The sequence below is a fragment of the Camelus ferus genome, chromosome 32, assembly GCF_009834535.1.
Source record: "Camelus ferus isolate YT-003-E chromosome 32, BCGSAC_Cfer_1.0, whole genome shotgun sequence".
NCBI lineage: Eukaryota > Metazoa > Chordata > Mammalia > Artiodactyla > Camelidae > Camelus > Camelus ferus.
The window spans coordinates 23,734,609-23,762,584 of record NC_045727.1 but is presented as its reverse complement, the minus strand read 5'-3'; the positions used below and the strand labels follow the sequence as shown (position 1 = coordinate 23,762,584).

The following is a 27,976-nucleotide window of genomic DNA, read 5'->3' as shown; positions in this document are numbered from 1 at the left end:
TGAGGATGCGAACTGGGGAAACAGAGGGGAAGAAAGTTCACAATAAAATGGACAAAGAGAGCAACATCGTAAGCATTATTATTTGCTACATGCATATAATAGAGATACATTATATAATATGTACTATGTATCATATGTCATATCTTATACCTTATATATATAATACATTTGTTATAATAAATTCCTTGGTTGAAAGACAAGTTAATTACGAAAAAGGACAAATGTCTAATTGGCCCCGTGGCTGAAAGTCGGCTGTGACCAAGGGAAATGTTTCATAGCAAAGATGATTTAGTGATGCCAGTTTACCAGGTCTTAAGTCTTACAAATCACCCCCGATTGAAAACTGCTAGAAATATAACACAGCCTCCCAGGAATAGACTAAGCAATGTATTCCTGTGTCCCCATTTTTGGGCTGAAATTCCCGTGGCCTGGGAAACCCTACAGGCATGGGAAAGCCGGGCCAGTGAGTCACCCTTACTCAGGAAGAGGTGATGTGTTTACCCAGAGAGCAGGAACGCCAGTGGTGACTTGCAAACTGTGGCATTTGCGCATTCAGAGTTTCTCCGTCCATCTGTGCGTGTGGCCGTTGCTTTCCCTGGGCTGGGAGCATCTGGGGGCAGAGATAGGGACATACGCATCTCTGTGCTGGGGATACAGGGGGCCTGGTACGGGGCCAACACTCGTTAAAAGTTCATCTCAATTATAAATGGCACTTAATTGAATGGATTCATATAGAAATTAATGACATTCAGTTGGGAAGAACTCCAGGCTCAGGCTGTGAAATGGGAGCTGTCCAGGGTCTGAGGCTGCGGCCCCAATGCCCTTGACAGGCCTTGCTGCTTTTAACCCCTCACTTTGAGGGGAGCTACCCAACCCGACCTCGAGTCTAGGGCCCGGCCAGGGACCCAAGTGGCTCTCAGGGGACATCAGGCATTCCTTCCCCAGGCAGGAGAGAAGATGAGGGCTTAAAAAAAGACATTTCTCACGGCTCTTTGATTCACTCAATACCTCAAAAAGCTTGCCTTTCACTTTAAAAGGTTCAAAACTGACCGGCAAGAGCCTGCAGCAAAACCACTCTGGCGCTAATGGTGAGATGGCTGCAGGCGGGCAGCCTCCCGGGGCCGTGCTGTGAGGCGCGGGCAGGCTTCAGGGGTGGAAGTGCGTGTTCATTTCTAATGACAATGTGATCTGTGAAGTCACAAGGGCAATTTATACAAGCGAACAACAGAAAAGGAGAAACATCACAGATGGTCCCTACGTCCTCCTTACCAGAACTTTTCGAACCAGGACGCCCCTACCCTCCCTAGACGGAATATAACTATAATGTGTGTGTGTGTGCGTGTGTGTGTTTCTTAAATTGTGAATATGTATATTGTTCGCATCATTTTTGGAAAGAAATGCACTCACACAATATACATCTATACCACCATGTAAGCACCAGGATTTGCACTTTGCCCAGACCAGCTTTTCCCAGCAGTAATGAATGATACAAAACCCCTCTGCTGAAATCACCAGACTGACAGAAGTACCGATAAAATGAAGACCAGAAATACAGAAAACCATGAATTCAATTTAGACTCAGAACAATTTAAGAAAACAGTTCTAACTAAATCAACCGAGCATTTGAGAAGGTTTCGCTCTCACCTACCAGCAAGCAGACTGATTGCTGAGAAACAGCGACCAGAATAACTGCCATCTTTCCTTTATTTTTTTACTTCCATGTTTTCTCTAAATTTAAAAGCTCAGACTGAATATTAATATTGTGTCTTTCCATCTTTCTAGCTTAAATGTTGAAAATGAATCAGTCAGACGAATGTTTTTTGTTTTAAAAATTCCTCCAGCCATGTGATTTTAAACTATCTCAAGAAAAAAAGAAAAAAGAGGGGACACCAAGAAACACAGCCAAAAACCAAGAGGTGAGTAAGAATGTTCTCAGATCTTTTCAGTATTTGATGGGGATCCTGGCTGTGAGCACTTTTAACTGCACGGACTTTACCTAATGTGATGAATGGCCAGAGCTTAAAGTTATGGAGATTCATTTGTCTGGCTTTTTTTTTTTTTTTTTTTTTTTCTCCAAAACCTGCTTGGTGACTGGAGGAGGGCTGTTTGCTGTTGGATGTTTAAGCCAAACCCTCCTTAGCGACCTGCTGCAGACTCCTGCCCTGGAAGGCAGGAGGTGGATGGCTGAGTGAGGAGGAAGCTGATTGGCTGGACCAGCTCCAGGTCTGGAGGGGACTTTCTGCAGAGGAGGAGGAAAGCATGTGTTTCATCCTTCGCCTGAGATTCCACCATCCCGATCCAGAGAGAGAGAGAGAGAGACCCCTCCTCCGTTCATTGTCCTGGGACAAGACTCAGGGAGGGAAGATACCCTCCTGATGACAGCCTCTCAGAGAAACGGCAGAGCTGGGCAAGGCCACGAACCAGGAGCAACGATCAGCTCTTGACTTGTGAGGATGCCAGCTCTGTCTCTAACACACCCGGGAAGAGCCTGGAAGAGAAGGAGGAATGCAGGCTGATGCAGTGTGTGTGTGTGAGGGAAACACAAGGCAAACTATAATGAAAAAATAGGAAAAAGAATATATATATAAACTCAATCACTATACTGTACACCAGAAATTGACACAACATAGTAAATCAACTCTACTTCAATTTAAAAAAAATTAAAAATAAATAAATAGGAACAAGCAAACCTCTGGGCACAGTGATTATCCGCATCATCTGTGATTTTCCTACATGCAGAAATGCCCGGATAAAGACTTAGAATCATCCACACTAAAATATTAAGACTGGTCATCTCTGAGTTGGACACACCATGAGGTAGAAACATACCAAGTTGAATTATTTCTATTAGATGGCAGTTTAATTTTAATTTAGCATATTTTATATTTATTTTTAGACCTTTTGCCCTGTAGTCCTTTTTCAATTAAAATGTCTAATTCTAGTGTTTGTATACGTTTGTGTGGGGGCATTCCTTGTAATAAGTAAAAATCCATTTAAACCGACTTTCTTTAAAATGAAAACAATGCTGTTTTCTACACAGGAACAGTGAAAGGCTCTCACACTGTTTGCCAGAACGACTGCAGGTCACGCAACTCACCCACGGGTGCTCACGTCAAATGGCCAACCTCAGAGCACCGATCAGCTGTCGTGCAGAAGAGCAGCGGGGGCGGGGATGGTGCAGACCTCAGAGGGGCACATCTCCTCCTCTGGAAATGCTGATCACGCATCAGCTAAATGCAACTTGTCTACCGACAGGTGGCAATAAACTCCCCTACTCTTTAGCAGAGAGGGATCCATGCTCGCCACCACGGATTCCAGGGGCCCGTGCTCCCCTGGGAACCTCAGACGGGTCCCTGGTCAAGGTGCCTCTAACCCCTCCCTCCACCCATCCCCCATCCCCGAGAGTGTCCATCTGCAGTGTCATCACCTCTCCAGGACAATGTGGTGTCTCCAACATCTGGGGTATATAAATCATACCTACATATGTGTACATATGGTGTATGTGGGTATGTGTGCACATACATGTTCCTATCACCTAAATATATATATACTCCTATACACACACACACACATACATATACATGCCTGTATACTATATCTATCCATTCCTATATATAGTATGGATAATGGATCATTAGCTCTCTGTGGGTTTTATCAGTCTCAGAGCTGAGAGAAAAATGCACATAAAGGGAAAGCAATCAGCCAACAGGAGCCTGGCCCAGACTCCAACATCTTACTAGGATCACAGCTGGCTCACTGTCCCCCCAACTCCAGCCACGCTCCTCTCCGCCTTTGCATCTACCTTCATGCATAATTTATGGGTGAAATTAATAGAAACCAATCAAGCAAGGCTGTGCACACAGTGCCGTGTTCGGCGACAGATGTTCCTGATAACGATCATGTTAGAGTAATCACAACACGGAGAAAAACGCCTGGTCACCAGTATTGGATGCGGAGCGCTAGCAAGACTGATGGGCGCGCCGGTAACCCCGCCAGCGAGGGAGCTCGGAGGCTGCTGCAGGCGGGCCTGCTGCCGTGGGAGCCGCCAGCCCCACTCCCTGAGCCTCCGCTTCAGTTTGTGCCCATCCTGGGGGAGTTGTTCTGGGAGAAAGTGGGGAGGCGCGTGCTTCTCGGGCCGTTGAAACAGACTTCAGCCAGTTACCTGTCCGCCTCTGGGCCGGAGGATGGGGAGCTGCCCCCTGCCCGCTCCAGTGGCCCCGACTGCAGGTCTGCGCTCCTCCTGCAGAGCCAGAAGGTCACCCTTGCGTAAGAGAGAGGCGGGTCCGAGGCCTCATCCCACCACGGCCCCTGCGATGGGATGTTACGGACTTTTCTGCACCTCTCAGCCCCTGGGTTTCGTCATCCACGACGGGTTACAGGGTGTCACACAGGTGAGGCACTCAGGAGAGCACGTGGCCCACAGCCAAGGCCCCAAGGTCAGCTGAGGTCACTCTTACATTTTCTAGGGAGCTTCCAACACGCCCAGCTGCGTGCCCTGTAACAACACGAGACTCCTTCACCTCGTGATGGAATCAGCTAGAGAAACAAAGAAGAGTTTGGGTTCGGTCCTCACACTCGTGAAAGGCCTCTCAGAATCATTACACTTTTGAAGCCGTCTCCAAAGGAAGGCGCGAGCCCACTGATGGAATCACACAGGGTGGATTGCTCCAAGACCCTTTCATCGTGACACTTAAAACCGTAACGCGTGGCCCCAGCTGCGCGTCCACCTGCAGGACCAGGCGCCGCGCGGTGCATTCCCGCCCTTCGGCGCTAGAGGGCGCGCCCGCGCACAGCCCGCCCGGCACCGTCTCCAGAGACGCTCCAAGGGGCCGACAGGGGGCGCTGTAACAGGGACGGCCGGAGCCCAGCCCGGAGATGCAGAGCTCTCCGCCACCTGTCCCGATGCAGGAGGCTCCGCAGCCCCGGGACGTGGGCAGGGCGGGAGGGAGGTTTTCCCTCTTCCCAGAGGAAGAGACCCCACCTCTTCCAAATTCTAAGGGCGCCTTTTGCTTTGAGGAGGCTGGAGAGAGTGTTGCAAAGAGTCCAGTGATCTTTGCAAAATCCTCTCCCAGGATGTTTCCGAGGCAGGTGTCCCTGAAATAGAATCTCAGCTCTTTCCTTCGCTGTGCGACCTTGGACAAGGAATCCACCTCTCTGAACCTTGGTTCCCTCCACCCCTAAAATGGGGATAATACTATGCCTGGGTCACAGAGTTGGGGCGAGAGTTAACGGGCCCCTGCACCTGCAGGGCACCCACGTAGCAGCGCACCTGGTACATGGTAAATCCTCAACTATTATCTTATCATTATTAATGTTACTCTTATTACCTATCATTGCTACAATAGTATTATTACTATATGATTACTGTTACTGTATTATTGTTTTTATACATTGGGCTGCAGTCTGGCCATTCTAGACTCTTGCCTCAAAAGAAATGTTTCTTTGGTTAGAACAAGTGGTTCTAAAATGTTTTGATTTTTCACATTCTTTTTCTGTATTGTGGTATAGTTGACTTACAACGTTGTTTATCTATTTTATACGTAGTAGTTTGTATCTGCAAACCCCAAACTCCAAGAGGAAAAGGCGGGGAGAAGGTGTAATTTTACATTCTTAAAAGTTATCCAAGGGCCTAACGTGTTTCTGTTTACGTTACTCCCAGGCAATTGAATTTAGACCCACTTAAGTTGATTTGGCTAAAATACCTCTGTGGGCAGAGCATTGAGATAAGGACACGCAATTGCTGGCTTGAAAGATTCCTGTTGACTCCTTGTAGGAAAGAGCAAAAAAAGACAAAAGACAAAAGACAAAAGACAAAAGACAGCCTCCTTAAAGGTACTCTAGAAGGAAGGCCGTTCAGCCCCAGGGCCCCGGGCTGGGAGGCAGGGGCTTCAGATTCCGGCGCTGCCCCGAACTCCCGTGTGACCTCAGTGGGGTGCCCCGCCTCTGAATGTGTGCTCGGCTGCACACAGATCAGTGCAGTAGCATCTCTGTGGCTCCTGGTTCTTCCCATCTGTTAGAAGAGTATGGTATTTACACTGCTGGATGGGGTCTGAGGAAGTAGAACCCAGCAGTTACCAACCGAAGGCCCCTCAGAGAGAGGACACGGATTCTCAAAGGCCTCTGCTGGACCCTTGGTTCAGCCATTCACTGCACGAACTTCGCAGGTCATTCCTGACTCTTCTCCCAGGGGTCAGCGTGTGGTGACATTAAGGGCAGGACACATGACCTGCAGCCAGAACCCCAGCCCAGAGCACTGCAGAGAGAGACATGGCCAGAGGCGTCTGTCACCTGGAGCTCAAGGCCACCAGGGCCATGTTATGAAGGGAAAAGTGCCCAGAACTGATTGATCTCAGGGTCCGGTCGGCAGGCAGGTCTCTCTCTCCCTCACGGAGCCCTCCTCCAGCTGAGCAAGGTCACATGTCCCCTGCAAGGGCTCTGGATAACGGAAGACTGGACCATGTCCTGGCTCCGTGTGTAGCTGTGTGATGCTGACCCAGGGGCCTCACCTCCGAGTGCCCCCTCCCTCCTCTCCACCCCGCCCCACCCACCGTGCTCACCCTCAAAGCTCATGGCAAGAGTGTAAATTGTGAACCAGGTTCCAAACACCAACGATAAAAAGCCTCCAGGAGACGCCGGCACAGGGGCCGCAGCGGACCCTGCCTGATGCCCGACACGCAGTCACAGACCCGAGTCTCCAGGACACCCCCGACCGAGGCCTGAGCAGGGCCGGACGGAGGGGAGCAGGTGGGAGGCGGCCGGAGACGGGCAGGAGGGAGCCCGGGGCTCTGCCTCCCGAGGGACCGAGGCCGGTGGGGCGGGGGTGGGGGTTGCAGGGCTACACCCGGCTCGTTCCAAGACTTCCCCGCTTTAGGCAAAAACAACTCCACTGTGTTCGTTCTTAATTAGCGATGCTAAAGGTGGGGGACAAAGGATGGCGTTAACACTGGCACCGCAGTGATGCTGAGGGGAGCTGGGGGACGGGGAAGCGGCAGTGCCCGCCCTCCGGCCAACAGGAAACACGCGACACGTCTCCACTGAGGGCGGGACAGTGGAAGCCCCGTCACCTGCAGAGAGAAGGGCGGACCGGGCAGCCACGTCCCCGCGGCCTGACGGCGTGTCCTCAGCTGCCCGGCCCCCGGGGAGGGGCGAGGGGAAGAGGGTCACGCCCAGAAACAGAAGGTCACTGTTTTCTGCAGGAATGTTTGCCAAGCGTCGCCGAGACAGAGGGAAACGGGCGTAAGCCTCCTCAGGACTCCTCTCCGTCTCCTTCCAGTAAAATCAGGGCCCGTGTGAGCGGTCCCCTGGGGGCCCGCGGGGCCCACGGCCGACCAGGGCCCTCCTGAGACACATCAGTGCCGACGGACTGCTCTGAACCGACTTCATCAACTCGGTGGGGCCTCCCAGGTCCTCACGCCACCTCGCCTGTGACTGGGTCACCTCACGTCAGGTTTACCTGCTCCTACGGAGCACGACAGACGGAGAAGGTCAGACTAACAGCCCTGGGCGAAACGCATCTCCACATCTCTGTCAACCGGATGGCTTGCCAATATTGCAAAGTCAAAAATCTGACACAAAAATCTGGATTTTTGGAAACATCTGTCCTTAACTGAGAGATGAAACAGGAAGGGGCTGTTTGTCCTATGAATTCGGATACACAGTGGACTAATGTTAATTCAAAACTCACCAAGTCCAGACACTTAAACCCCTCGGGGCCTCAGCTTCCCGGGCTGTAAAATGGGGATAATGCTGGTGCCCGCTGTGCAGGGGCGCTGGGCGGGCTGGGTGCTGCGGTGTTTAAAGCAAGTGGAGCAGAGCCTGGCCTGGTGTCGCCGTGTGTGCGGCTGTTCTTACTGCTCCTTCCAACAGACACTGCGGACAGGAGGAGAAGGGAGGCCGGGACCTGTCCTAAAAGGGGCAAACCTGCCGCCAGCGTGGGGACACACAACGCGCTGAGCCCCGGACCCCTGAGGGGGTGCAGAGCGGCAGGAAGGAGGTGTCTGCACAGAGCAGGGGCCCCTGAGCTGAGTCCAGAGGACAAATGGGGTTCCTCCGGGTGCAGAGAGCCAGGGAGGGAGGGAGGACAGGAAACAGCACGAGCACAGGGGAAATATGCGCAAAGCCTCCGCCTGTCAGGGACCCAGGTGGGTCCCGTGCTCCTGGGACACAGCGGGATGAAACCTCCCCTGAGGAATGACCCCCCCACTGTCTCGTGCCGGGTCCACGAGCTTCAGGCTAAGCTGATCCCACATCCAGCCCCACAGGTGGACGTGTGACCCAGGCAAGGCCAATGCACATATTCTGTTCTGTGACCACAAGGCTACAAGACCAAGAGTGGACACTGGACCCAATTCTGATCAAACCTGGGACTCCTATTGGAGGCGTAAGAGAAGAGAAGCTTTATTTTTTTTTTTAAACTTGAATAAGAAATGACATAAACCTCTGGGTGTTGGAGACCAATATATAGAAAGTCCAGGTGAGTATAAATAGAAGATAGAGGCTGTGGGGGGAGGGTGTAGCTTGGGTAGAGCGCATGCCTAGCATGCACGAGGTCCTGGGTTCCAGCCCTGGCACCTCTGTCAAAAAAAAAAAAAAAAAAAAAAAAAAGACAGAGGCTATCGGAACGAAGGGCTGGAGAGGAACCGATTCCTCCTGAGCTTCTGACCTAATTTTGCCTGAAGCCATCACGGCCCCTTTTAGTCACTTGAGCCAGTGGACTTTTTCTTCCCTGCCTCAAGCAAGTGAGAGGATTTGAAACAACGACATTTGCCTGAAAGCTTAACCAAGGAAGTCACTCCCCTCTGCATTCTTTTTCTTTCTTGGGAGCTAAAAATGGTTCCTTTATAACATTCACTGTTGGACTCTAAAAGGCACCAGTCTGCTCCGTGTTCCAGAGGATGGCTCTTGAAAGACCTGAAAGGAGCTGTCACGTCTCCCTCCCTCGTCACCTCTCCCTGGGTCCTTTCTTCTCATCCGCAGGCTAAGCACTCACACTTGCTTCCATCACTGATCCTGTGCTTTGACTTCAAGGGCCTGCAGCCCCCAAGACGCTCTCTGACAGAACACAACCCAATTTCCAGCATCCCTCTTATGCCCAGAAAGTTACAGAATTCTACTCACAGAGTGAGCTCTATCCTCTGTCGCTTTTGCTCTTCTAGAGGCCAGGGGGCAAGAAATGTCTCTTTCCTCTGAAACCTACTATTGGGAAAGGAGCAGCGCAGGTGAGAGGAGAGATCTCAAGTGTCCCTCAGCCTTTGTGCGGGGACGAGAGGGAGTGGTGGAGCGTGCAGACCCGCCCTCTGCACAAGGTACTGACCCATCATCTCCGGACCATCGTAGCCCAGTATTTTCCTCTGAAGATCGGGCTGTCTTTTCTGGCAGGAAAGTCCCATCTTTCTGCAGCTATAAGAGTGACCAAGGAGCACCTAACGACTGTTTTCCAAAATGATGTGATCGCTCAAGTTGGGCAGAGGGGATTTTGAGTATGTTTCTGTAGAGGAGAGACAGTCAAGTAACGTGGTCACAGCATCTCAGCCCTCCACGAATTTGGACTCTCCTCTGCAGGGCAGAGCCCTCCAGGGCAGGGGAGTGGGGACCCCACCCTGAGGGGAGCTCCACACCAGGCTCCCAGGAGGAACAGGCTGAGGGAACTGCGGAGGGGGGCCACCTGTGTGAGCCCATGACAGCATCAGCGCACGGATGCCGCCTGCACGGGGGTGATGCGGAACGTGCATTGTCAAAGGCAACCAAGGGCAATGGATCAATATTTTTCATTCTGTGCAGATGAGTTTGGATGACTTGGCTCTGATCTTTCCAGGCTCAGAACGCAGAAGGTGTTGGACTTTTTTCATCAAACCTGCCCACCGAGCACAAGGCCTGCCCAGAGCCCCAGGGCAAGGCCATGTGTATCTGAAGCTTGTCCACCTGCTGTCTCCAGGGGGAGAACGGGCACCCCCAGCCCAGGAGGCAGGCTGCGCCGAATCTGGGTTCCTGAGGACTCATTTCTTTCTTTAATGAGGCCTCACAGACACATCACCTCTTCCCTAACAAAACCACCTCTGGCTGCAGGCACAGCCCCCTGCAGGCACAGCCCCCTGCAGGCCACAGCAAGAAGGAGGCAGCCCCTCCCAGATCTTCTCCACCCCGGGGGAGACACAGCGGCCTCTTCTGTCCACCACAGAGTCCTTCAGCTGGGGCCCACGTTTCACTTAACCTCTGAACAGGAGCCGGCCGATTGTAAGGACGGCCGGCCGGACCTCAGCGTTGTTGTGGTTTTGTGCTGTGTTGGGTTACCGTGTTGTGTCGTCTAATGAATGAAGAGGACCTGGGGGCTCTCCTAGCAACGTAAAGGAGAAAGGCTAGTTCTGAAGATTTCTGTCCTTCCTCCCTGAGTTCTCTGCTGCAGAAGGAAACTGCCAACCAGGGTGCCAGGAGAACACAGGCAGAAAGTCTAAATTTGGTGATTCAAACAGATTCCCACAAAGATATGAAAAAAAAAAATTCATGGGCTGATTCCTGGCTGAATTTGGAATCATAAATCCAGCTAATCAGAACGGAGAACCAGCAGAAATGTCCCCTGACCAGATGCCCCAAGCTGTGAGCTGTGTCCCACTGGTACCCATGTGAAGTCAGGGGCACATGGATGTATGTCTTCCAAATAGTCTTTGAATTTAATGTATACGAAGAAAAGAAAAAGTCGATCAAACGCATGATTTTTCTGTCATGTAGTGAGGTTGAAGTTGATCTTCCTTCCTTCCTTCCTTCCTTTCCTTCCTTCCCTCCCTTCCTTCCTTTCCTTCCTTCCTCTTTCCCTTCCTTCCTTTTCTTCCTTCCTTTCTCTCTTTCTTTCTCTCTTTCCTGTGTTTAAAGTGTGTTTTTATTTCGCTCAGCCTGTTTTGCAGAAACCACGGTCAATACCTTGTCATTCAGAACATGTGAAACCTTCTAAGTTATTTGGCATCAGTTTTGTAACACACACCACATAAAGTTGATTTGTAAGTTGAAAAAAGTGAATCATGTAAAGAAAAACTATGCTGAGAAATAACATGTGACATGAGGCGTTGGCAAAAATTATGAAGGGCGTATGCGGAGGTGGGGGGTGGGGGGATGACTTCTGCTCGAGACTGAGGCGGGGTCCCCATCCCGGGGAGGGAAGCAGCGGCGAGCAGCCTCCTCTGATCCCCGGAGAGGCCCCCCCCACCACCACCACCACCGCGCACTCACTCCCCGGGGTCCTCCCGCCTCCGCCCCTCGGGCCCCGGGACGCCCGGAACACGCCCGGGACGGCGGAGGAAGGGGCAGGAGCGGCCCGGGCGCGGGGGTCTGGGCGTCCAGCCCGCGGTACCTTGACGACGTCTTCGTCCGCGGACCTGCACTCCACAGCCTCCGACACGTCCACCACGGCGCCGTCCTCCTGCACCGCCACCACCTTCACGGGCACCGAGACCGCTTTTCCGGTGAGGATGGCCGTGTTCAGCAGCTCCGCGTCCTGCGCGGGGGAGAAGGGGGCGCGCGTGAGCCCCGGGCCGGCCGGAGCCCCGGGGGCCTCGCCATCGGGCGCCTCCCACGTGCTGGCCCGCGGAGGTCGTCCTCCTCGTGACCCTGTGACCTCTTCCCGCACAACCCGTTCAATTGCATGTCTGTTTCTGGGCATGTCAGGAAGTTACTCCTTTTCCCCGCCCTGCGTTTCCCGCCCAGTTTTCCTCCCAGCTATGTTAAGCCAACTCGGTATCCATCCTCCTTCTTTGAATAACAACCTTCCATTGTTCGTTCGTCCCACGTATGTCCAGATCTTCCTGCGCTTTTGATGGGGGACGGGGAGGGGGGTGCGAGGGGGTCCCAAACCAATAAACCCATCCTAAGTTGAAAATACCATCAAATTGAAAATGCATGTCATGCTCTGCCTTTCTCTGCCACAGGGACAGTGACGCTGTACCAGCCCGGGTCCCGGCGTGAGGACAACACAGAGTGAGGGCCCAGCTGGCAGGGGCGTGGGGACTGAGAACCCGGCTACCTACCTCTGCTGTTTTAACGATGAAAACTCAGGGATCACGGGTAACATTTGCACTTGGACTTGGTCATCTCAGTTTAAAGACAGGAAAAAACAAAACAAAACAAAACCTTGCAACAAATACTACACATATTTAGTTAGGCTTTTAAAAAAAAACTTTTCCCCAGAGATAGGGGTTGGCTATTCCAAAATCATTTCGCGCATTGCAGGATTGGGAAACCCATCTATCGTGACTCGTAAGAGCGCCGTCTCTCGCTGACGGAGAACGAGTTACAAAGCACCTGACGCTGTGGCTGTATTGGAACTGGACGGAGAAAGACCGAACACACTCGCTTCTTCAGGGCAGGAGAGGCCAGACAGGGAGAGGGGGCCCGGGAGATGGTAAAGAAAACACACTTTTTTGCCTTTGTTTACATTCTATTTTTTAACAGCTTTATGGAGATGTAACTGCTAGACATGTTTTTAAACCAGTTAGACGGCTAAATAAAGAGACACAGGAAGAGAGACAGAAGGACGGTCGGGGGCGGGGAGGGTATACATGAGCTGAAACCCCGGCCCCTGCTCTGGGCATCCCGCGTGCCCCCGCTTCTGCTGACCCCATGCGCGCTGTTCCTTCATGCGTCTCAGCTCTGACAGCAGATGACAAGTAGAGAAGTATTTTGTCTAACCCTCTCCTGTACTGTACGTACTATTATCACTTCTCCAAAGCTCTGCTTCACTGCAGTGGTTCCTCTGTTGTCTGAAATACACCTCCTTACACATCTTGGGCCAAATGAAAACTGAATCAAGCTTCCGGTTGCCACAGAACCAGCAAACAGAGCACAGCTGCTCAATGAGAACCCGGACCTGATTAGCTGGCGTCGCCGAGAGACATGCCCCAAAGGAGAAGCAGAGAACTATGGAAACTCAAGTCCGCGGTCATGATTGCATTTGAATATGAATAAGCCCTTCTGTGCATGTTTGACTGTGAGCTGGCTGGTGCCGTGGTGACTTCACTGAGCGGCGAGGACCTTGGCTGGAGGCTCAGGGCTCATTCCCAACCTTATGGTCAGTCCTTAACCTTGGGGGGATGGAAAGAGGAGGGAGGGCAGAGCAGGGGTGAGAGGAAGATGAAGACAGAAAAGTACAGGGGGAGGGAAAGAGATGGAGAGAGAGAGGGAGATAATGTGAAGAAAAAGAGAGCATGGAGGGAGGGCATAGCTCAGTGGCAGAGTGCATGCCTAGCATGTGCAAGGTCCTGGGTTTGATCCCCAGTACCTCCACTTAAAACAGAAATAAATAAGCCTCATGACCTACCCCGCCAAAATTTTTGTTTAATTTTTTTTAAATTAAAAAAAAGTTTCAAAAATCTTTTAAATATTAAAAGAGCAAGAGAACACGTAAGTTTAAATGAAATCAGAAAGACTCAGAGACAGGCAGAGGGAACAAATGTGTGACAAACTGAGAACCGACATCAGAAACAAGGTGGTGAGACCCACATGGAAAGTCCTGGAGCTGACGGGGCAGAGGCAGGAAGTCCGCGAGGCCGGGAAGGGCAGATGGACAGACAGACAGAGGTACCAAAAAGACAGCACACGGAAAAAAACAGACAGGTCTTTCCACCTCACCAGGCAGGGGCTCTTGGTTCCCAACCAAGAGAAGAGCCGGCGTGGTGGCTTCCTGGTGGGCGTGTGGTGCAGTCAAGGTCTACTGACCACTGTGCTGTGTGACCGTCCAGCTCAGGCTGGACTAGCCCCGCCCCACCTCTGAGACGCACGTCCACGGTGCCAGGACCCTGGGGAGAGCACCCTTCAAAATGGGGAGCACGGGTCAGGGATTCTCCACCCGTAACATCTCCTGAGGCCTCCCGGTGGCCACAGACAACACAAGATTTGTGCAGCCGGCGCTGAGGCCTGTGGACAAGGGACACCAGGGAATACAAAAGTGTCCCCAAGTACTTAGGATGTGCAAGAACTGTTTGCACTTGGCGGGCCCTACGTATGTAATTCTCACACCGAGGACAACCTCTGCGTGGCCCCCCTGCACGAATGAAGCCATGAAGGCCGAGACAGTTTGCACCACATCCAACTATGAGATGCTGGGCCTGGTTCTCGAACCCAGGTGGTCATGCTCTTAAACACTCTGCTAGTTGGCTTATCAACATCAAAATAGACGGGGGAAGGTACAGCTCAGTGGTAGAGCGCATGCTTAGCATGCATGAGGTCATGGGTTCAATCCCCAGTACCTCTGTTAAATAAAATAATAATAATAAATAAGTAAAAACCTAATTACGTAACCCCCTCAAAAATAAAGTTTAAAAAAGTAAATAAAAACCATAATGATAGGACACTAATGCCTAAAACCCATTCACCACTTCCAACTGTGCATCATGGCGTAACGCACTTTGCACAAAATATGCCATTAATCCCCCGAGAGAGAGCCTTTCTTGAGCACTAGATCCCCTGCATTATTTACGCATCATCCACACTAATTTTTATAGCGATAACAACTCTCTTTATTCAATTTGCATATGATCTGTCTTGTCCATTAGATTAATTCCAGCCTTCTAGAAGAAGTGTGTGCTACCAGAATTTCCCTGTATGCCATCCATAGGGAAACAGACAAAACTTATACAAAATACCTGTATTAGGACCCAGCACGGTGGGTAACTCAAGCCTGTGCTGGCTGAGAGATGGACCAGCACCAGGGGAGCCCTCCAGCTGTCACAGCCGGGCGCCTGGTGGCCGTTCCCAGGCAGCAGCGCGCGGAGGAGGTAAGCGCACAGCAGTCGGGGGTCAGGCTCAGCGCAGGACGCGGAGAGTGAGGCTCAAGGTGGCTGAGGGATGCGGGCCGCAAGGGGGGTGCCCGCAGCGAAGCACCTAACATCTTCAGAGACGGCCCGTTCTTCTCCGCGGAGTGCTGGGTTATACTGTCTGCGTGTGCAGGAGCCTTCGTATCCCACTCTAGAAACAGTAAACACAAACCTACGAGAGGAGTCCCCTTGACCAAACTGGGTTCTACTAAACGCAGGTGAGTTCAGTCGTGGCGTCACTTCATTACGGAGACGAGTCTGAATGTGAGGCCAGACCCGCCACACACCCGCTCCCCGCCCCCCAAAACTGGAACTCTTCGTACGACGACTTATCCGGTTCAGACTTTTTTAATGAAAAATGTACCAAGGGAAGATGTCATTTCGGGCAAATCTGACAGAACTGCAACATTTTTTTCAAAGTGTCTGAAATTTCTATCACTGGAAAACAAAAAAAAGTCTGAAAGAAAACAGCAAAAAGCAGAACTCAGCAAAAATGAACCCCAGCCTCCATGTCTCCTATGTTCACTTGTCAAGTGGAGCACTGTGATGTTCGGATCAAATCCAAGCTACTGTTATTAAAAAATACAAGTTATAGGACCTATTAGAACGTGTACTCTTTTTCTACATCATAAATTATTCACTATCTTTTTCTTAAAAGACAGAAGTCTATGAAAGTGACTGCTTTGCGTATTTATTATTATCTAAATTCTAATTCTAATTAATTCTAATGTGCTGCCCCAGCACTTACGAAGTGCATTTGAAGAATCAAATAACTGTTAGCTATAGATCTATTTTTGTCTTCACAGCTGTCTGCTGTTAAAGCCAACTTCGTTTCTTTTGCCTGAATCTTCAAGCATCTAAGTGGGCTGATTTCTCAGGAATGACCTATATTTTTCTAAAGAAACACACACACACACACACTCGCGCGCACGCGTGTGCAAACTCTTTGAACCTCTCTTAAATTAAGAAAAGAAAAATTCAGTCTTTCTCACGGACTATCAGTTCTCTGTGTCAGATAAATCAACATTCTTTGCCATTTGCAGAACAAACTCAAATTGCAAAATAATAGATCACCTGCTCTCTTAATTCCTTACTGAATCATAATATCCATTAACGTCTAATAAGAGCTCATCACACGAGAACTCTGGTTTGTCAAGACAATAGCTCCTAATCAGGCTGCCACCGTGAACTGGCTAAAATGTGGAGCCAGGCGGACAGCCCCTGTCCGAAACCTCCGCACAGAGGTCCCCACTGCCATCTCTGCTGAGAAAAAAAAGTCCAGTGACCCCCCCAGGCATCCAGTAAAACTGCGTTAGCACAAGTGGGGCTATTATTTCAATCTGCGTTTTCACCAGGAGGTCAGAGCCACTACAGATATGGTCAGGACATTATCTAATACTCTGGCATCACTTGAGAAGCAAAGTGTACAGGTTATTTTGTTAGACAGAGTTGGGGGTTTTGGAGGGTCATTTTTTTTTTCATTAGTATTTCTCTTGCTCAAAGGTGGTGCATCGTTTCACGTTTGGGTCATTTCTTCTTTTTATTTGGGGTTGGGCTTATTTATTTACTTAATTTATTTTTGGTGGAGGTGCTGGGGATGGAACCCAGGACCTCGTGCACGCTAAGCACGCGCTCTACCACTGACCTACACCCTCCCTGTCCTGGACAGTTTTAAATGAGCTTGAGTACTGATGTAGAACACAAAGTGACAGGAAATGTTTCTCCAAGGAAAGGAAGGGAAGATGGAGAGTTTCCTTCTTTTTCTCACAGAGACTGATCAGACAAAAAAGGACCCGTTTAGCCTTTGGTTGAAATCATTCTCTTAGTTCAAGATGTCGATCTGACAGGTAAAATCGGACTCCAGTCACCTATTTAAAAAGTCATACATATATATATATAAAATAGATAAGCAAGTTTATACCATACAGCACAGGGAATAATATTCAATATAGCAGCTCACAGTGAAAAAGAATATGAAAATGAATATACGTATGTTCATGTGTGTGAAGCACTGTGCTGTGCACCAGAGACTGACACAACCTTGTAAACTGACTCTTCTCCAATAAACAAAAGTAGAAATAAAAAAAAAGTCACACATAGACATGTACGATTTGAATGTGAATTCTGTCTACAAAATGTATTATGCTCTCAAAAGTCCACACCTGACTTTAAGTTTTTGCACATAGAGTACATTTTGAATTTTATAAAAAACATTAATTTTTATTTTAAACAGTTCATATAGAACTGCATTCAGTGTTACAGACTGGGGGTCTTGCGGGATGCATAGTGAATATTTAAGGCTTGCAGGCCACGTGACTGTTGCAACTACTCCATTCTGCTGTTGCAGTTCAGCAGTGACAGGTAATACACAAACAGGCATGGATGTGTTCCAATAAAACTTTATTTACAAAACCAAGCAGCAGGCCAGACTTGGCCTGATGTTATAATTTGCCGACCTCTGCTGTCAATGATGGTCTTTCTAGATGCACCAAAACCACTTCTCCTTAAAGCTTTAGGGTCCCAGTTAGCTGTGACTCTCTCCTGTTTTTTGAGACATAAATCTTGGTGACATCACTTTCACATCCCACAAGAAATTCATCAAGGAATTGTCTCAGATCCCCCTTCGAATATCCAGACAGCGGCCCCTCCTGACCAGCTCCACCTCCGGAACGACATCCCTGACTTGAGCTACCATTTACTGCCACACAGTAAGTGCCACCGTCTTGGCTTTTGTCCTTAACTCCTGGTGGGTCTCGGTTCGATATGGCGGACAGAGCAATTCCATTAACATATCAATCTGATCTTGCTCTTCCCAAACCCTGTCTCACACAAAGAGGAAAGCTTTATACAAAGTCAAAAGCCCACCACGGGACCTACCAGGTCGGACATAATCTTTCCCCCTCTCCCTTCCTCACTAACTTACCGCCCTAGGTTTCCCTCATCCTCACTGGCCTGAATGCTTGCCCCGCACCCCCTTTGTCTAGCTGTCCAGTTTTCGTTTACTCATTCAACAGCCATCAACTCTCGTTTACGATTGTATGCTTGCTTAGATGATGATGTAATGAAGGCCCCTTCACACACACTGTCTGCGTCCACGTCCCTCATGTCTTGGCAGGGGCGGGTTCATCTTGCCCCTCTACCACCCACGGCTTGACCCAAAATGCACTGTTATAAAAAAGATGGGAGAGCAGTGAAAATAAAGAAGAAGACATAGGAGGGGAAAGTAAAAGAAAGAAGGGAAGGAAAAGAGTGGGATGACAGAGCAAAGGGGACAGGCAGAGGGGACACTCGTCAGAAGACGGTATCCATTTAGAAAGCCAACATGGCTGAAGTTGTTATTTCTGTCCTTTCTCAGCCTACTTCTTTCAACAAATATTTATTGAATGCCCACCAGACATCAAGTTGTCTGCCACGCAGTGTGGGTACAGAAACAGACAGACAAACTTGACCTTCCCTTAGGGACTTAACATGCTGGGCAGGAGAGAGATACAAGAACAAACAATGGAACAAGATGATTTGGGTGCTAGGAAGGAAACAGAAAAGGCAGGTGTACTGGGGCAGACGAGGGACTGGTCAGGGGGTCCTTACAGCCACCCTGTCAAGAGAGGATGTGGTTGGGCTCAGGTGTTGTCAGGCGAGATGGGATGCAGTGGTTGGATTCTGGGTAGATCTCTGAGGTCCCATAGGATGGTTAAATGTGGAGAATCATCATGGATGTCCCCTAGATTTTTCTTCTGAGCACCTGGGCAGGATGGGGGACAGTTCTGCCTGTCAACACGAAGAATGGGACTGGAAGGACCTCCTGAGCCCTGGCATTACCAAGAGCTCAGAAAACCCTTCACAAATTAGATTTCCAAATCCAAATGCTGCTGAAAGGGCTGGTGAACAGGAATTTCGCTCTATTAGAGGCTTGTTCTCAGACTTACAAATGAAGCCCTTTGAACTGGAACTCACATCAGAATCACCGCGTAATCACTCACGGACCGGGAATAAAACACACAACCGATTGGCAGTGGAAAGAGAATGAGCTTTTGGTGAAACAGCAGTGGCCTCTGTCTAAATGGCTGCCCAACGGCTAATTACTTGGGATGCACGTGCTGGTCGGGTGCTGATGGAGGCCTGTGTGTCCTGCCTGGGACCCTGGCATCCGACAGCCGCATCGCGGAAATGAGTGAGACCGCCCAACCCAGCCACGGTTATCTTCACAGATGACTTTTCACACCGTTATTCCTCATCCCAGGAAAGAGGGCTGGGGCTGGGGGGACAGTTTGGGGGTCAGTGCAGCTTCTGCCTGGCCGGGTATCATAAATTTCTGAGTCTGGAGAAGAGCAAACACATGACCTGGCAAAGTCACCCCCATGCCTCGGTTTCCCTCGGAGGTTGAGCCTGATCTGATGCTGTCTCATGTCACCATCCAAATCAGATACCATCTGTCACCCCTCAGCTGTTGAAATACATCTGATTGAGACAGGGATTCAGATTCCAATGTCAACAGGAGCTGAGCTGGGGGGATGGTAGAGCTCAGTGGTAGAGCACATGCTTAGCATGCAGGAGGTCCTGGGGATCCCCAGTGCCTCCATTAAAAAAAAAAAAAGATTATGTTTCTAAAAAAAAAAAAAAACAAAAACAAGAGCTGAGTGTGGAAATGAGGGAAGCAGACCTGGGTGGGGGTGGACTGGGGCGTGGCGGGGGAGGGGTGGCAGGTGGCAGTGAACTGGGGTAGTGGTTGAAGGTGGATTCTGGAGCCCAACTGCCTCCGGCCCTCCCAGCGGCCTCTGACCCGCATTATTCGGCAGGTGGGCACATCAGGGCTCAGCGGTGTGCCGGGTCTCGCCCCAGCTCACACAGCCGGGGAAAGCGGCAAGGCAAGATCTCAACCCAAGCTGGCCTGACTCCAAATGCCCCCCGTGTCTGTAATTCGGTGCTTTGCCGTCTGCCGTCTCTCTGATCCACCACCTCTCTCTCCTCCGCTGCTCAAAGAACTTTACAAGTCAGTTTTCACCCGCAGGGCCAGGCAGCCCATTGACGAAGGCTGGGAAAGCACTGCCAGCCACCCCCGCGGGACAGCGACACGCGGTCCCAGCTGGTCCGTCACGCTGGGCTCCGGGGGTGGGGACACAGAATGAAAACGCGGACCCCCTCACTGAGGGCACCGTCCACTGTCAGCCACCTTCCTGAAAATGTTGCCAGTCGGCCACCCTGCGCGTTACTTCTTTTTACAAATTTGAGATAGCAATTGTATATTGGGGGGGAAAACCCACTTTTTAAAAATCTTTTTTTATCTTAAAAAAAATCTTTTTGTTCTTTTTATCAGCCGTCCTGGGCTCCGCCTCTCCCGTGGAAGCTGCGCGGAGCTGCGCGGTGACGCCCCTTCGGCGGGAGCGAGCCCGCTCTCCCGTCTCCTTCCCCCGCCCGGCGCTCACCCCACCGCCTTCACGCTCCGCCTGCGAACCTGGTCCTGGCAAGCCGACGTTAAGCCCCGTGCCCTGCAGGCAGAGCGGCGTTTTACAAGCCTGTCCTCGGAGGCTTGTGACCCGAAAGACAGGAACCCGGTGGAGCGGGTGGCGGGGGGAGGGGGGCCCAGCCGCGCCTCCTGTTGTCTCCCTGTCCCTTTGCCCCTGGGAGAGGCAGACCGGTGGCCGCCTCCCTGCAGACTTCGCTTTGGCTCTGACCTCTAACCGCCTGAGAAGCGTCACCACCCAGAGGAGCACGCGGGCGGGGTCGGCCCCACCTCTCAGGACCCGCGTCCTCCCTCCTCGGGGGTCAGAGGAAGAGAAGGTCAGGGCCAGCCCGCCACGCGGAGACCGGAGCGGGGCAGCTCGTCCCGCCCGGGCACCGCTCGGCTGCAGCGGGAGCCGGGCTCCGTGCGCGGCCTCTCCGGTGGGAGCCCCGGGCGGCCCTGGGGGAGCCTTAGGGAGCTCGGAGGTGGGCGCGCGTCCCTCCCCAACCTGGACCGCGCTCCCTCCAGTCCGATGTCTAGGGGCCCGACAGCCCCTCCTGCTAATTTATCCCTCCATCGCGAGCTCCCCTCCCGCAGAGGGGGCGGGCCCTGAGAGCCATCCCCAGCCAAGGCTGGACGTCTCCCAGGCGGCTCTGGGGACGTGGGAGAGGTGGCAGGTGGGCCCGAGGCCCGGAGCCCCTCCCTGGTCTCTTCTCAGCGCCCGGCCCTCTTCTCAGGGAGGAACCGGCAGCCCCTCCCGCCGGGCCCAGAGCAGTAAAGGGACAGTTACTCCAGGCGAGGACGTCAGGGTTTCTAGTGCGGTCTTTCATCGTGGGGTGGAACGTTTCATCCTTTGATAAAGAAATGAAAAAAAAAAAAAAAAAGAATTCTCTTCCTGAGCAGAAAGCCCTCGCTGACGTCACTGATGCCAAGGACTGTCCCTCACCCGTCCCGGCTCCCGCCCCGGGGCCTGACGCACAGGCCACCAGCAAGTGTGTCAAGAAGTGATTGACAGCCTACCCCCTAAATCCGAACAGCGCTCTACAGCCTCAAAAGAACGTTGGGATCCTGGTGGACGAACTATCGGGCTAATCTCATTCATCCTCTAAATCACATCAAAATGAGAGCAAAGGAGTAAAAACATCGTGATGGCACAACAACAAGGGGAAAAAAAGGGCCATCGGCAGATAAAAGACGCGCATCATCTCTGAGGACGGAGAGAAGCAGATGGCTGAGGGTAACTGGCGAAGCAAGACCTGAATAGTCAGCGAATTAACAATGAAGGGACGCGGGAACGGGGCTCCGCGACGGGTGATCATTACAGACGCTCACGGTGTAAAAACTACAAAACCAATAAACACCCAGGTGGGGGAAGTGGCAGGAAACCTCAGAGTGCCGTTTCCTGTACTTTCAAGGCAGGGAGTCGATCTGGCTGGCTAAAATTGCCTCAGGAAAGAAATAAGAGATGGTGTGACAACAACAACAACAACAACAACAACAACAACAACAACAACAACAACCATAAATTGTTCCAAACCTTGGTGGGTTTTATATACAGACTTTTCTTTCACAACCTTACTAGGATATTTTAAAAATCAAAATCTCTTCTTGCCAGCCGATTTTGCATGTGTTTGTTTTATGAAATACGACAACTCTGCTTTGGATTCTCTGTCTTCTTTTATCTATAAATAAAAAATGAATTTAACACGTTCACAATAATGTCAGCTTCTAAGATAGAGTAGGATTTCCTCGCTATAAAATATGATGTCAAACCACTATCCAAGCAGCCATCCAGCCATTCCTCTCGCTGTGTATTTGGAATGATGGTTCTCTAACATAAACCATGTCATATGGGGGGGGGGGGTGCTGGGATTTGGTTTTTTTTTTCCTTATGTTTAACATTTTTATAATGACTATGTATTTTTAAAAATTAAAATGATAAAGTCTTTCGAGAAGAGAAGCCACACGCAGGCGTCCATCCAGCCGCAGGGCGGGCAGGGGTGCTGGCTGAGAGGCAACCCCTTTCCCAGCTGCCAGATGCGCGCGCCAGGTGCGGTCAGGTGCGCGGCAGGTGCTGTGCCGAGCGCCGGGTGGGGCTGCAGGAGGGACCGTCACGTCTCACACTTGAGGACATCTGGAGTCCCAAGTGAGCAAAGGGCTTGATGAAGCAGTTGACTGGGGAGAAGACTGGGCCCCGGAGGGCAGGTGCGTTCGGGAGCTAGCGTGGAACCAGCTGGTCGGTCTGTGAGCGCCATCTAGTGGGCACCTCGGGGACTGTCGCCCGTGATTCCCTCTCCTCGGGGAAATAGTTGGAGCCAATCAAAAACGCCATCTTGGCAATTTGCAAAAATAAAGCTACTTGGAAAAAAGTGTGCTGGGCTTTGCAATGAGCAATGCGGGAAAAAAAAGAGCGCTTTGAACATTTTCTTGCCGTTTCAGGCGGGGCTGATGTACAGCTGATTGCACTGGGGGGACGGCGTTGCAACAGTTACAAGCTGCAACTATTCCGCTGTGTCAGTGACCATGCCGCCCTGCTAGGAAATATCTTTAATTTCACTGCTATTCTTAGGTGGCCCCCGTTTGATCACGCTGGCATAATAATCAAAAGAAGTTGCTGGCATCCATTATGTTCTTACCTGGTAACAAGAACTGTGCACATAACGTTGCCTGATTTCATCCTGGAAGTAACCAGATGAGGTTGTCCTGGGAGGAATTACACTGTCCCCTTTACAGAGGAGGACGCCAGGGCTCCAGAAGGCTCAGGAGTGTGTCTGAGACCACGTGGCTCAAGTTAATGTCCGCACTTAATCACACGGGCTTGCTTCCCTCCTTGCAGAAGATGAGGAATCCTTCCTCTACTGATCAGCGCAGAGGCAGAGAAACACTTGGTAGGCAGGGCCCAGGTTTAGCATTTCTAAGCAGAATCTCGAAATCAGAGGAGATGGAGGTGGATTCGACAGCGACCAGATGCCTCTCGGTGCTCATAAATGTTTGCATATTTATGATTCTGCCTTGTGATAAATAATTCAGTTCCCCCCTCAACAGGAAAGGTGATTCTTTTTTTTCCAAGAAGAAAATGATTTTCTCTGAATACAGCTTCTTGATGATTTTACCACCTTTAAGGGTGAGTCAAACAGACGCATAAAACCCGTCACATAATCACTCTCAATGTTGTCATTCGGGGCTCAGCACCCAACAAACAGAACAATTCCTGGGCAGGAGTCTTTGATGGATGTGTTGCTGACGGACCTTTTTTTGTGAGACGGGTCATAAATATTAATGGTATTGACAGAGTCTTAGAAATTTGTCATGTCACATGCCTGCAACAGAAGCACTCAGAATTCCACCACTTTGTTCCTCGGACTGACGCCCCCAGTTTCTTTCACGAACTCGCTCCCTGGTCCCTTTCTTCCCGAGCACCCTCAGAAGCTCTCCGCCAGCAAAGGTTTCCCCGAGCAGGCACAGGTCGGCTCCATTCAGCGTCTCCGTAGGCTTTCCCTTTTTCTTTCCTACTTAGCTGACGTTCGCCTGCATTCAGCCCTCAAGCCCTTTGTTTTCCTATTTTTTAAAATTATTTTTAAACCCTTTATTGAAGTAGAGTTGATTTACAATGTTGTGTTAGTTTCTGGTGTACAGCATAGTGATGCGGTCACACATATATATTCTTTTTCATTATAGGTTATTACAAGCTACTGAATAGAGTTCCCTGTGCTCTACAGCAGGACCTTGTTACTTACATGTTTTATATACAGTAGTGTGTATCTGCTAATCCCAAACTCCCGATCCATCCCTCCTCACTCCTGCATCCTTATATTTTCGATTGCGAACTAAAAGATGGCATAACATCACCCCCACCCTCCCATTAAGCGAATGTTGCAGAGATAAAAAAAAAAAAAAAAAATTCCGCTGTGCAGCACAAGGAACTCTACTTAGTATCTCGCAGTAACCCGTAATGAAAAAGAAAATGAAAAGGAACATATGTATGTGACCTTTTTAGACTGGCATTTGTTCTTCACTAAGCAGGACGTCCTTTGCATGCCACCCGGACATTCCTGTGTCTCCGGTCATTCCTTTGCCTTGCAAATCGCGATTCTGTTGTATGGGCACAGCAGCCAGTGTTGAACCGTTCACCCCCTGAAGGGCACTTGGGTTATTTCCCTGTATTTTTCTCCCTACAGATAAAAGCTACGTGTAAACATTTATACTCAGGTTTTTGCGTAAAGCTGGGTTTTCATTTCTATGGCATAAACGCCAAAGAGGGTGATCATTATTGGGTTCTATATGGTTAACTATAACTCTGGAAAAACTCTTTTCCAGAGCAGCCACACCATTCTACATCCCCTCCAGCAAGGGAGACCCGTTTCTCCGCATCCTCACATTTTATCTTCCGGTAGGTGTGAAGGCTGCTTCACTGTGGTCTTCATTTGCATTTCCCTCAGGGCTAATGATGGCAAACACCTCTTCCTGAACGCATCTCCCCTCCTTAGTGCCTCCACAGCGAAACAGCTCTATTTTTCACCCATTTTCTAATAGGATTGATGGTCTTGGTTGTCTTTCCGCTGAGTTTTGTGAGTTCATTCCATATCAGGTCCCCTTGGCCCAGAATGCTCTGCTTGACTGATTTTGTGTGTGTGTGTATATCTCTTTTTGCCTTAATCAGGTCCTCCCTTTCTCGCTCACTTGTGATCACCGCTCGTAGGTCACACGGCTGTCTGTAATTCGAGCTAATCTCGAATTTCCCAACTGGATCCCAACACTTTGTTTCGTTACCAGGTGTCTCCCCGGCACCTCGCATGGTGCCAAGTATCCAGTCGGTGCTCAGTGAACGACGTGTCTACAATCAGAGCCCTCACTCACTGGCTGGATGGTGCTTGCTTGCCTGGGGCAGGGTCCCAACCGTCCCATTTGACCTTCTTCAGGCTACACAGTGGTACTCTGCTTCCCCTTCCCCTCGTGACCTGCCGGGGCCTCCCCAGGCGCTGGCCTGAACCAGCTCACAGCTTTCTGCATCCTCCTCCTGTGGCTGGAGATGCCCTTTGGACCTTGCTGTCATCCCCAGTCACCCACCACCTCTGACAGCGCCAGGCCTCTGGGGACATCATCCTCCCGTCCTCAGGAAGCACCTTGTCTGCACTCTGTTCTTCCAGAAGGTCCCACAGCAGAGCTGCTGGGCTCAAGGAGCTGTCCCATAAAGAAATAGGACAGGAACCCCGGACACCACTGACTGGGGAACACTGGTCACAGCAGGGAGACAGGCAGAGACAACCAGCATCTTGACTTTGTACTGCCCTCCGTTCAGCTGGGATCCAATCTGTGGGCTCTTTGCTCTTCCAATCCCTCCCCAGACACCTCCCTCTCCAGGTCTGTTCTCTCTCCTCCGTGCCGTGTCCTGCCATGGCCCGCACCTCAGTCAGCACCCTGGTTCCTGGGGGCTCCCCCCAGGGCGCCATGCTGGGCCTTGAGGCAGCATCACGAGGTAAGACTTCTCACCACAGAGAGAAACTGACTATTGGTGGCAGACTTTTCTGCAGGAGAGACTTCCCCAGACAAGAAGACCGAAATCTCCGATTCTGGGAACAACCACCAAAGTCTGGCTCCCACGCACCAGCACTGCTGTCCCTGGGGCTCCACATGCACACCAGATGCCGACCTCGAGGTCCTGGCCAGACGCCAACATGCCATCGTGTATTTTAAAAGAGGCTCTAAACCACGAGCAAACTTCACAAGGAAGGTCCTTGAAATTGCACACCCGACTCACGTTCATGTCACGGTCAAAAAAAGAGGAATGACGGCTGGAAAGGGAGGGGAGGACTAATGAAAAGGACGGTGTTCTGAGACATGGCCCCCGAGCCCGGTCATAAGCGGAGCTTCACCCAAGTTCCCAGCAGAGACGTGGTCACCTCCAGGCCAGAAACAGAAACATAAGTGGTTTGACGGACTCTGGGATCCTATCCAGGTTCAGCTGGTCATTTCCCAACAAGGCTCTTTTGGTCCATCTGCATTTTAAAGTCGGCCAGTCCCCAAGCTACCTGCAAACTGTCAGGGCAAAGCTGCTTGGCCAGGGGCCGGTCACTCAGCACACAGAGCGGCTGTCCCCACCACCCACCCCGGATGCATTTCAACGCGTCCGTCTTCACCCAGCCCAGCACTTGGTCCTGAGATGGACACAGGCTGATACAATTTTAAAACAAAAATGAAAACACACACACACAGGCTCCCCGGGAACCAGTTCAGCCACATCCACAAAGGAAAAGAGGATTTACACAGCAGACCCTGAATAGTTTCCAAGGAGGCGGTGTGGAAAGCAGGTAAACAAGATGTAATCAAAGTGCATTTCCCTTGTTCAAACACCTTCATCAGGTGCACAGAAAACAGCAGATTATAAAGTGCTCGTTTGTCTCTGGATATTAAAGTACTCTAAAAAAAAAGTCTTCGCGACTCTGATTTCTGAACCTGGACTTCTCACCATGGCGAGAGGCACGATGCCCACGAAGGAGGTCTGGCTGACGAAGATCTCGGAGACGACCAGCTCGCTCACGGAGTCCTCCACCGGGTACTCCACCTGCCAGGTGATCTGCTGGGCCCCGGCCAGGCCACTGCTGTTGTCAACTCCGAAGTCCACTTGCAAGATCTCGTAGAAGGAGCCGTTTGCTCTGGAAAACAAACACACGGTAAAGTGCAGTTTAAAACGGGAGACTCAGCAGAATGTCAAGAACGCGGTCAATGTGCCGTATTCCTCTCTGTCAACCCAAGAGTGATGGCCAAGTTCAGCAAGTCGTACGGCGGCACTGGGAGGGCCTAATTCACAGGCTGCCCGTCGGTGACCCACTCCCCAGCGTGGACGGACCATCCGTCTCCAGGGCTCTGTGGAAGCAGGCTGTCCTTCCCTGAGTGAGCAGCTCGGACAGCACCTCATCTCTGAGCACCGCCACAGCTCTGTCCTCCCCAAGCCCACGCGCGCGAACGCCACGACCCAGGGCCACACACGGGACCTGGCCCCGGACCTGCATCTGGTGTCACCAGTACTCCTGGCACGAGGCGCGTGGATTCTGGCTGTTTCTAACTCTGCCTTCTACTTCGACCCCTGTGTCTACGGCCCGTGGTTCAGACTCTGAGCTTCAGGGTTTGGGGAGAATATGGGTGATCCCACAGGCTTGTGGGGGCGTCGTGAGATCAAGAACGGGAAAGGGCCCCATCAAGTGCGTGGTTCATGGCATAAACCATGAGCCACATAATAAGGCGCTGTAGTGGATTCTTTATTTCATCAGCTTCCAATGACATCTCTATGTGCAAAATTTTCCTTTAAAATATTGGAGGACACATGCCCACAGATGAGAGCAATTTCAGGTATTGGGTACATAGATTATTTTCTAGACCTTTCTGAAATCTGGCATGTTCTTTTAATTGACAGCGCGCATCCCCAGGTCTCTGGTTTGGTGGACCCTGCTGTTGTCAGTTTCATCTCGAACACGTTTTCCCAGCCAGCGTGTCCTGAGCAGCATCCCACCTGACTCTTCCATTTTCCCTGAACAAGTCATCCAGCCCCTTGCCCCACTTTCTAATCCCAAGAGAATAACCTTTTTCCTCTCTCTCTCTTTTTTTGGAAAGTAAAATTTACCCTGCAGACGAGTTTGAGTGAACTTGTTTTTGCTTTACCAACAACTTCCCAGAGCTGAAGGAAAACAATACATCTTGATAATGAACAAACACTTAGCTTTCTTCTGCTTTCTCAGCTGCC

General features: G+C 50.8%; 1 protein-coding gene across 1 annotated transcript; it reads right to left on the bottom strand.

The window, feature by feature from the left end:
• Positions 1 to 478: 478 nt before the first annotated feature.
• LOC116660864 (transmembrane protein 132B-like) lies at positions 479 to 27,177 on the bottom strand. The gene is made up of 3 exons (XM_032471212.1): positions 26,705 to 27,177; positions 11,342 to 11,485; positions 479 to 610 (listed from the first exon to the last, which is right to left on the bottom strand). Exons 1-3 carry the CDS (start codon positions 26,705 to 26,707, stop codon positions 479 to 481), a joined length of 279 nt encoding a protein of 92 aa, XP_032327103.1. The 5' UTR covers positions 26,708 to 27,177.
• Between the last annotated feature and the right edge of the window lie 799 nt (positions 27,178 to 27,976).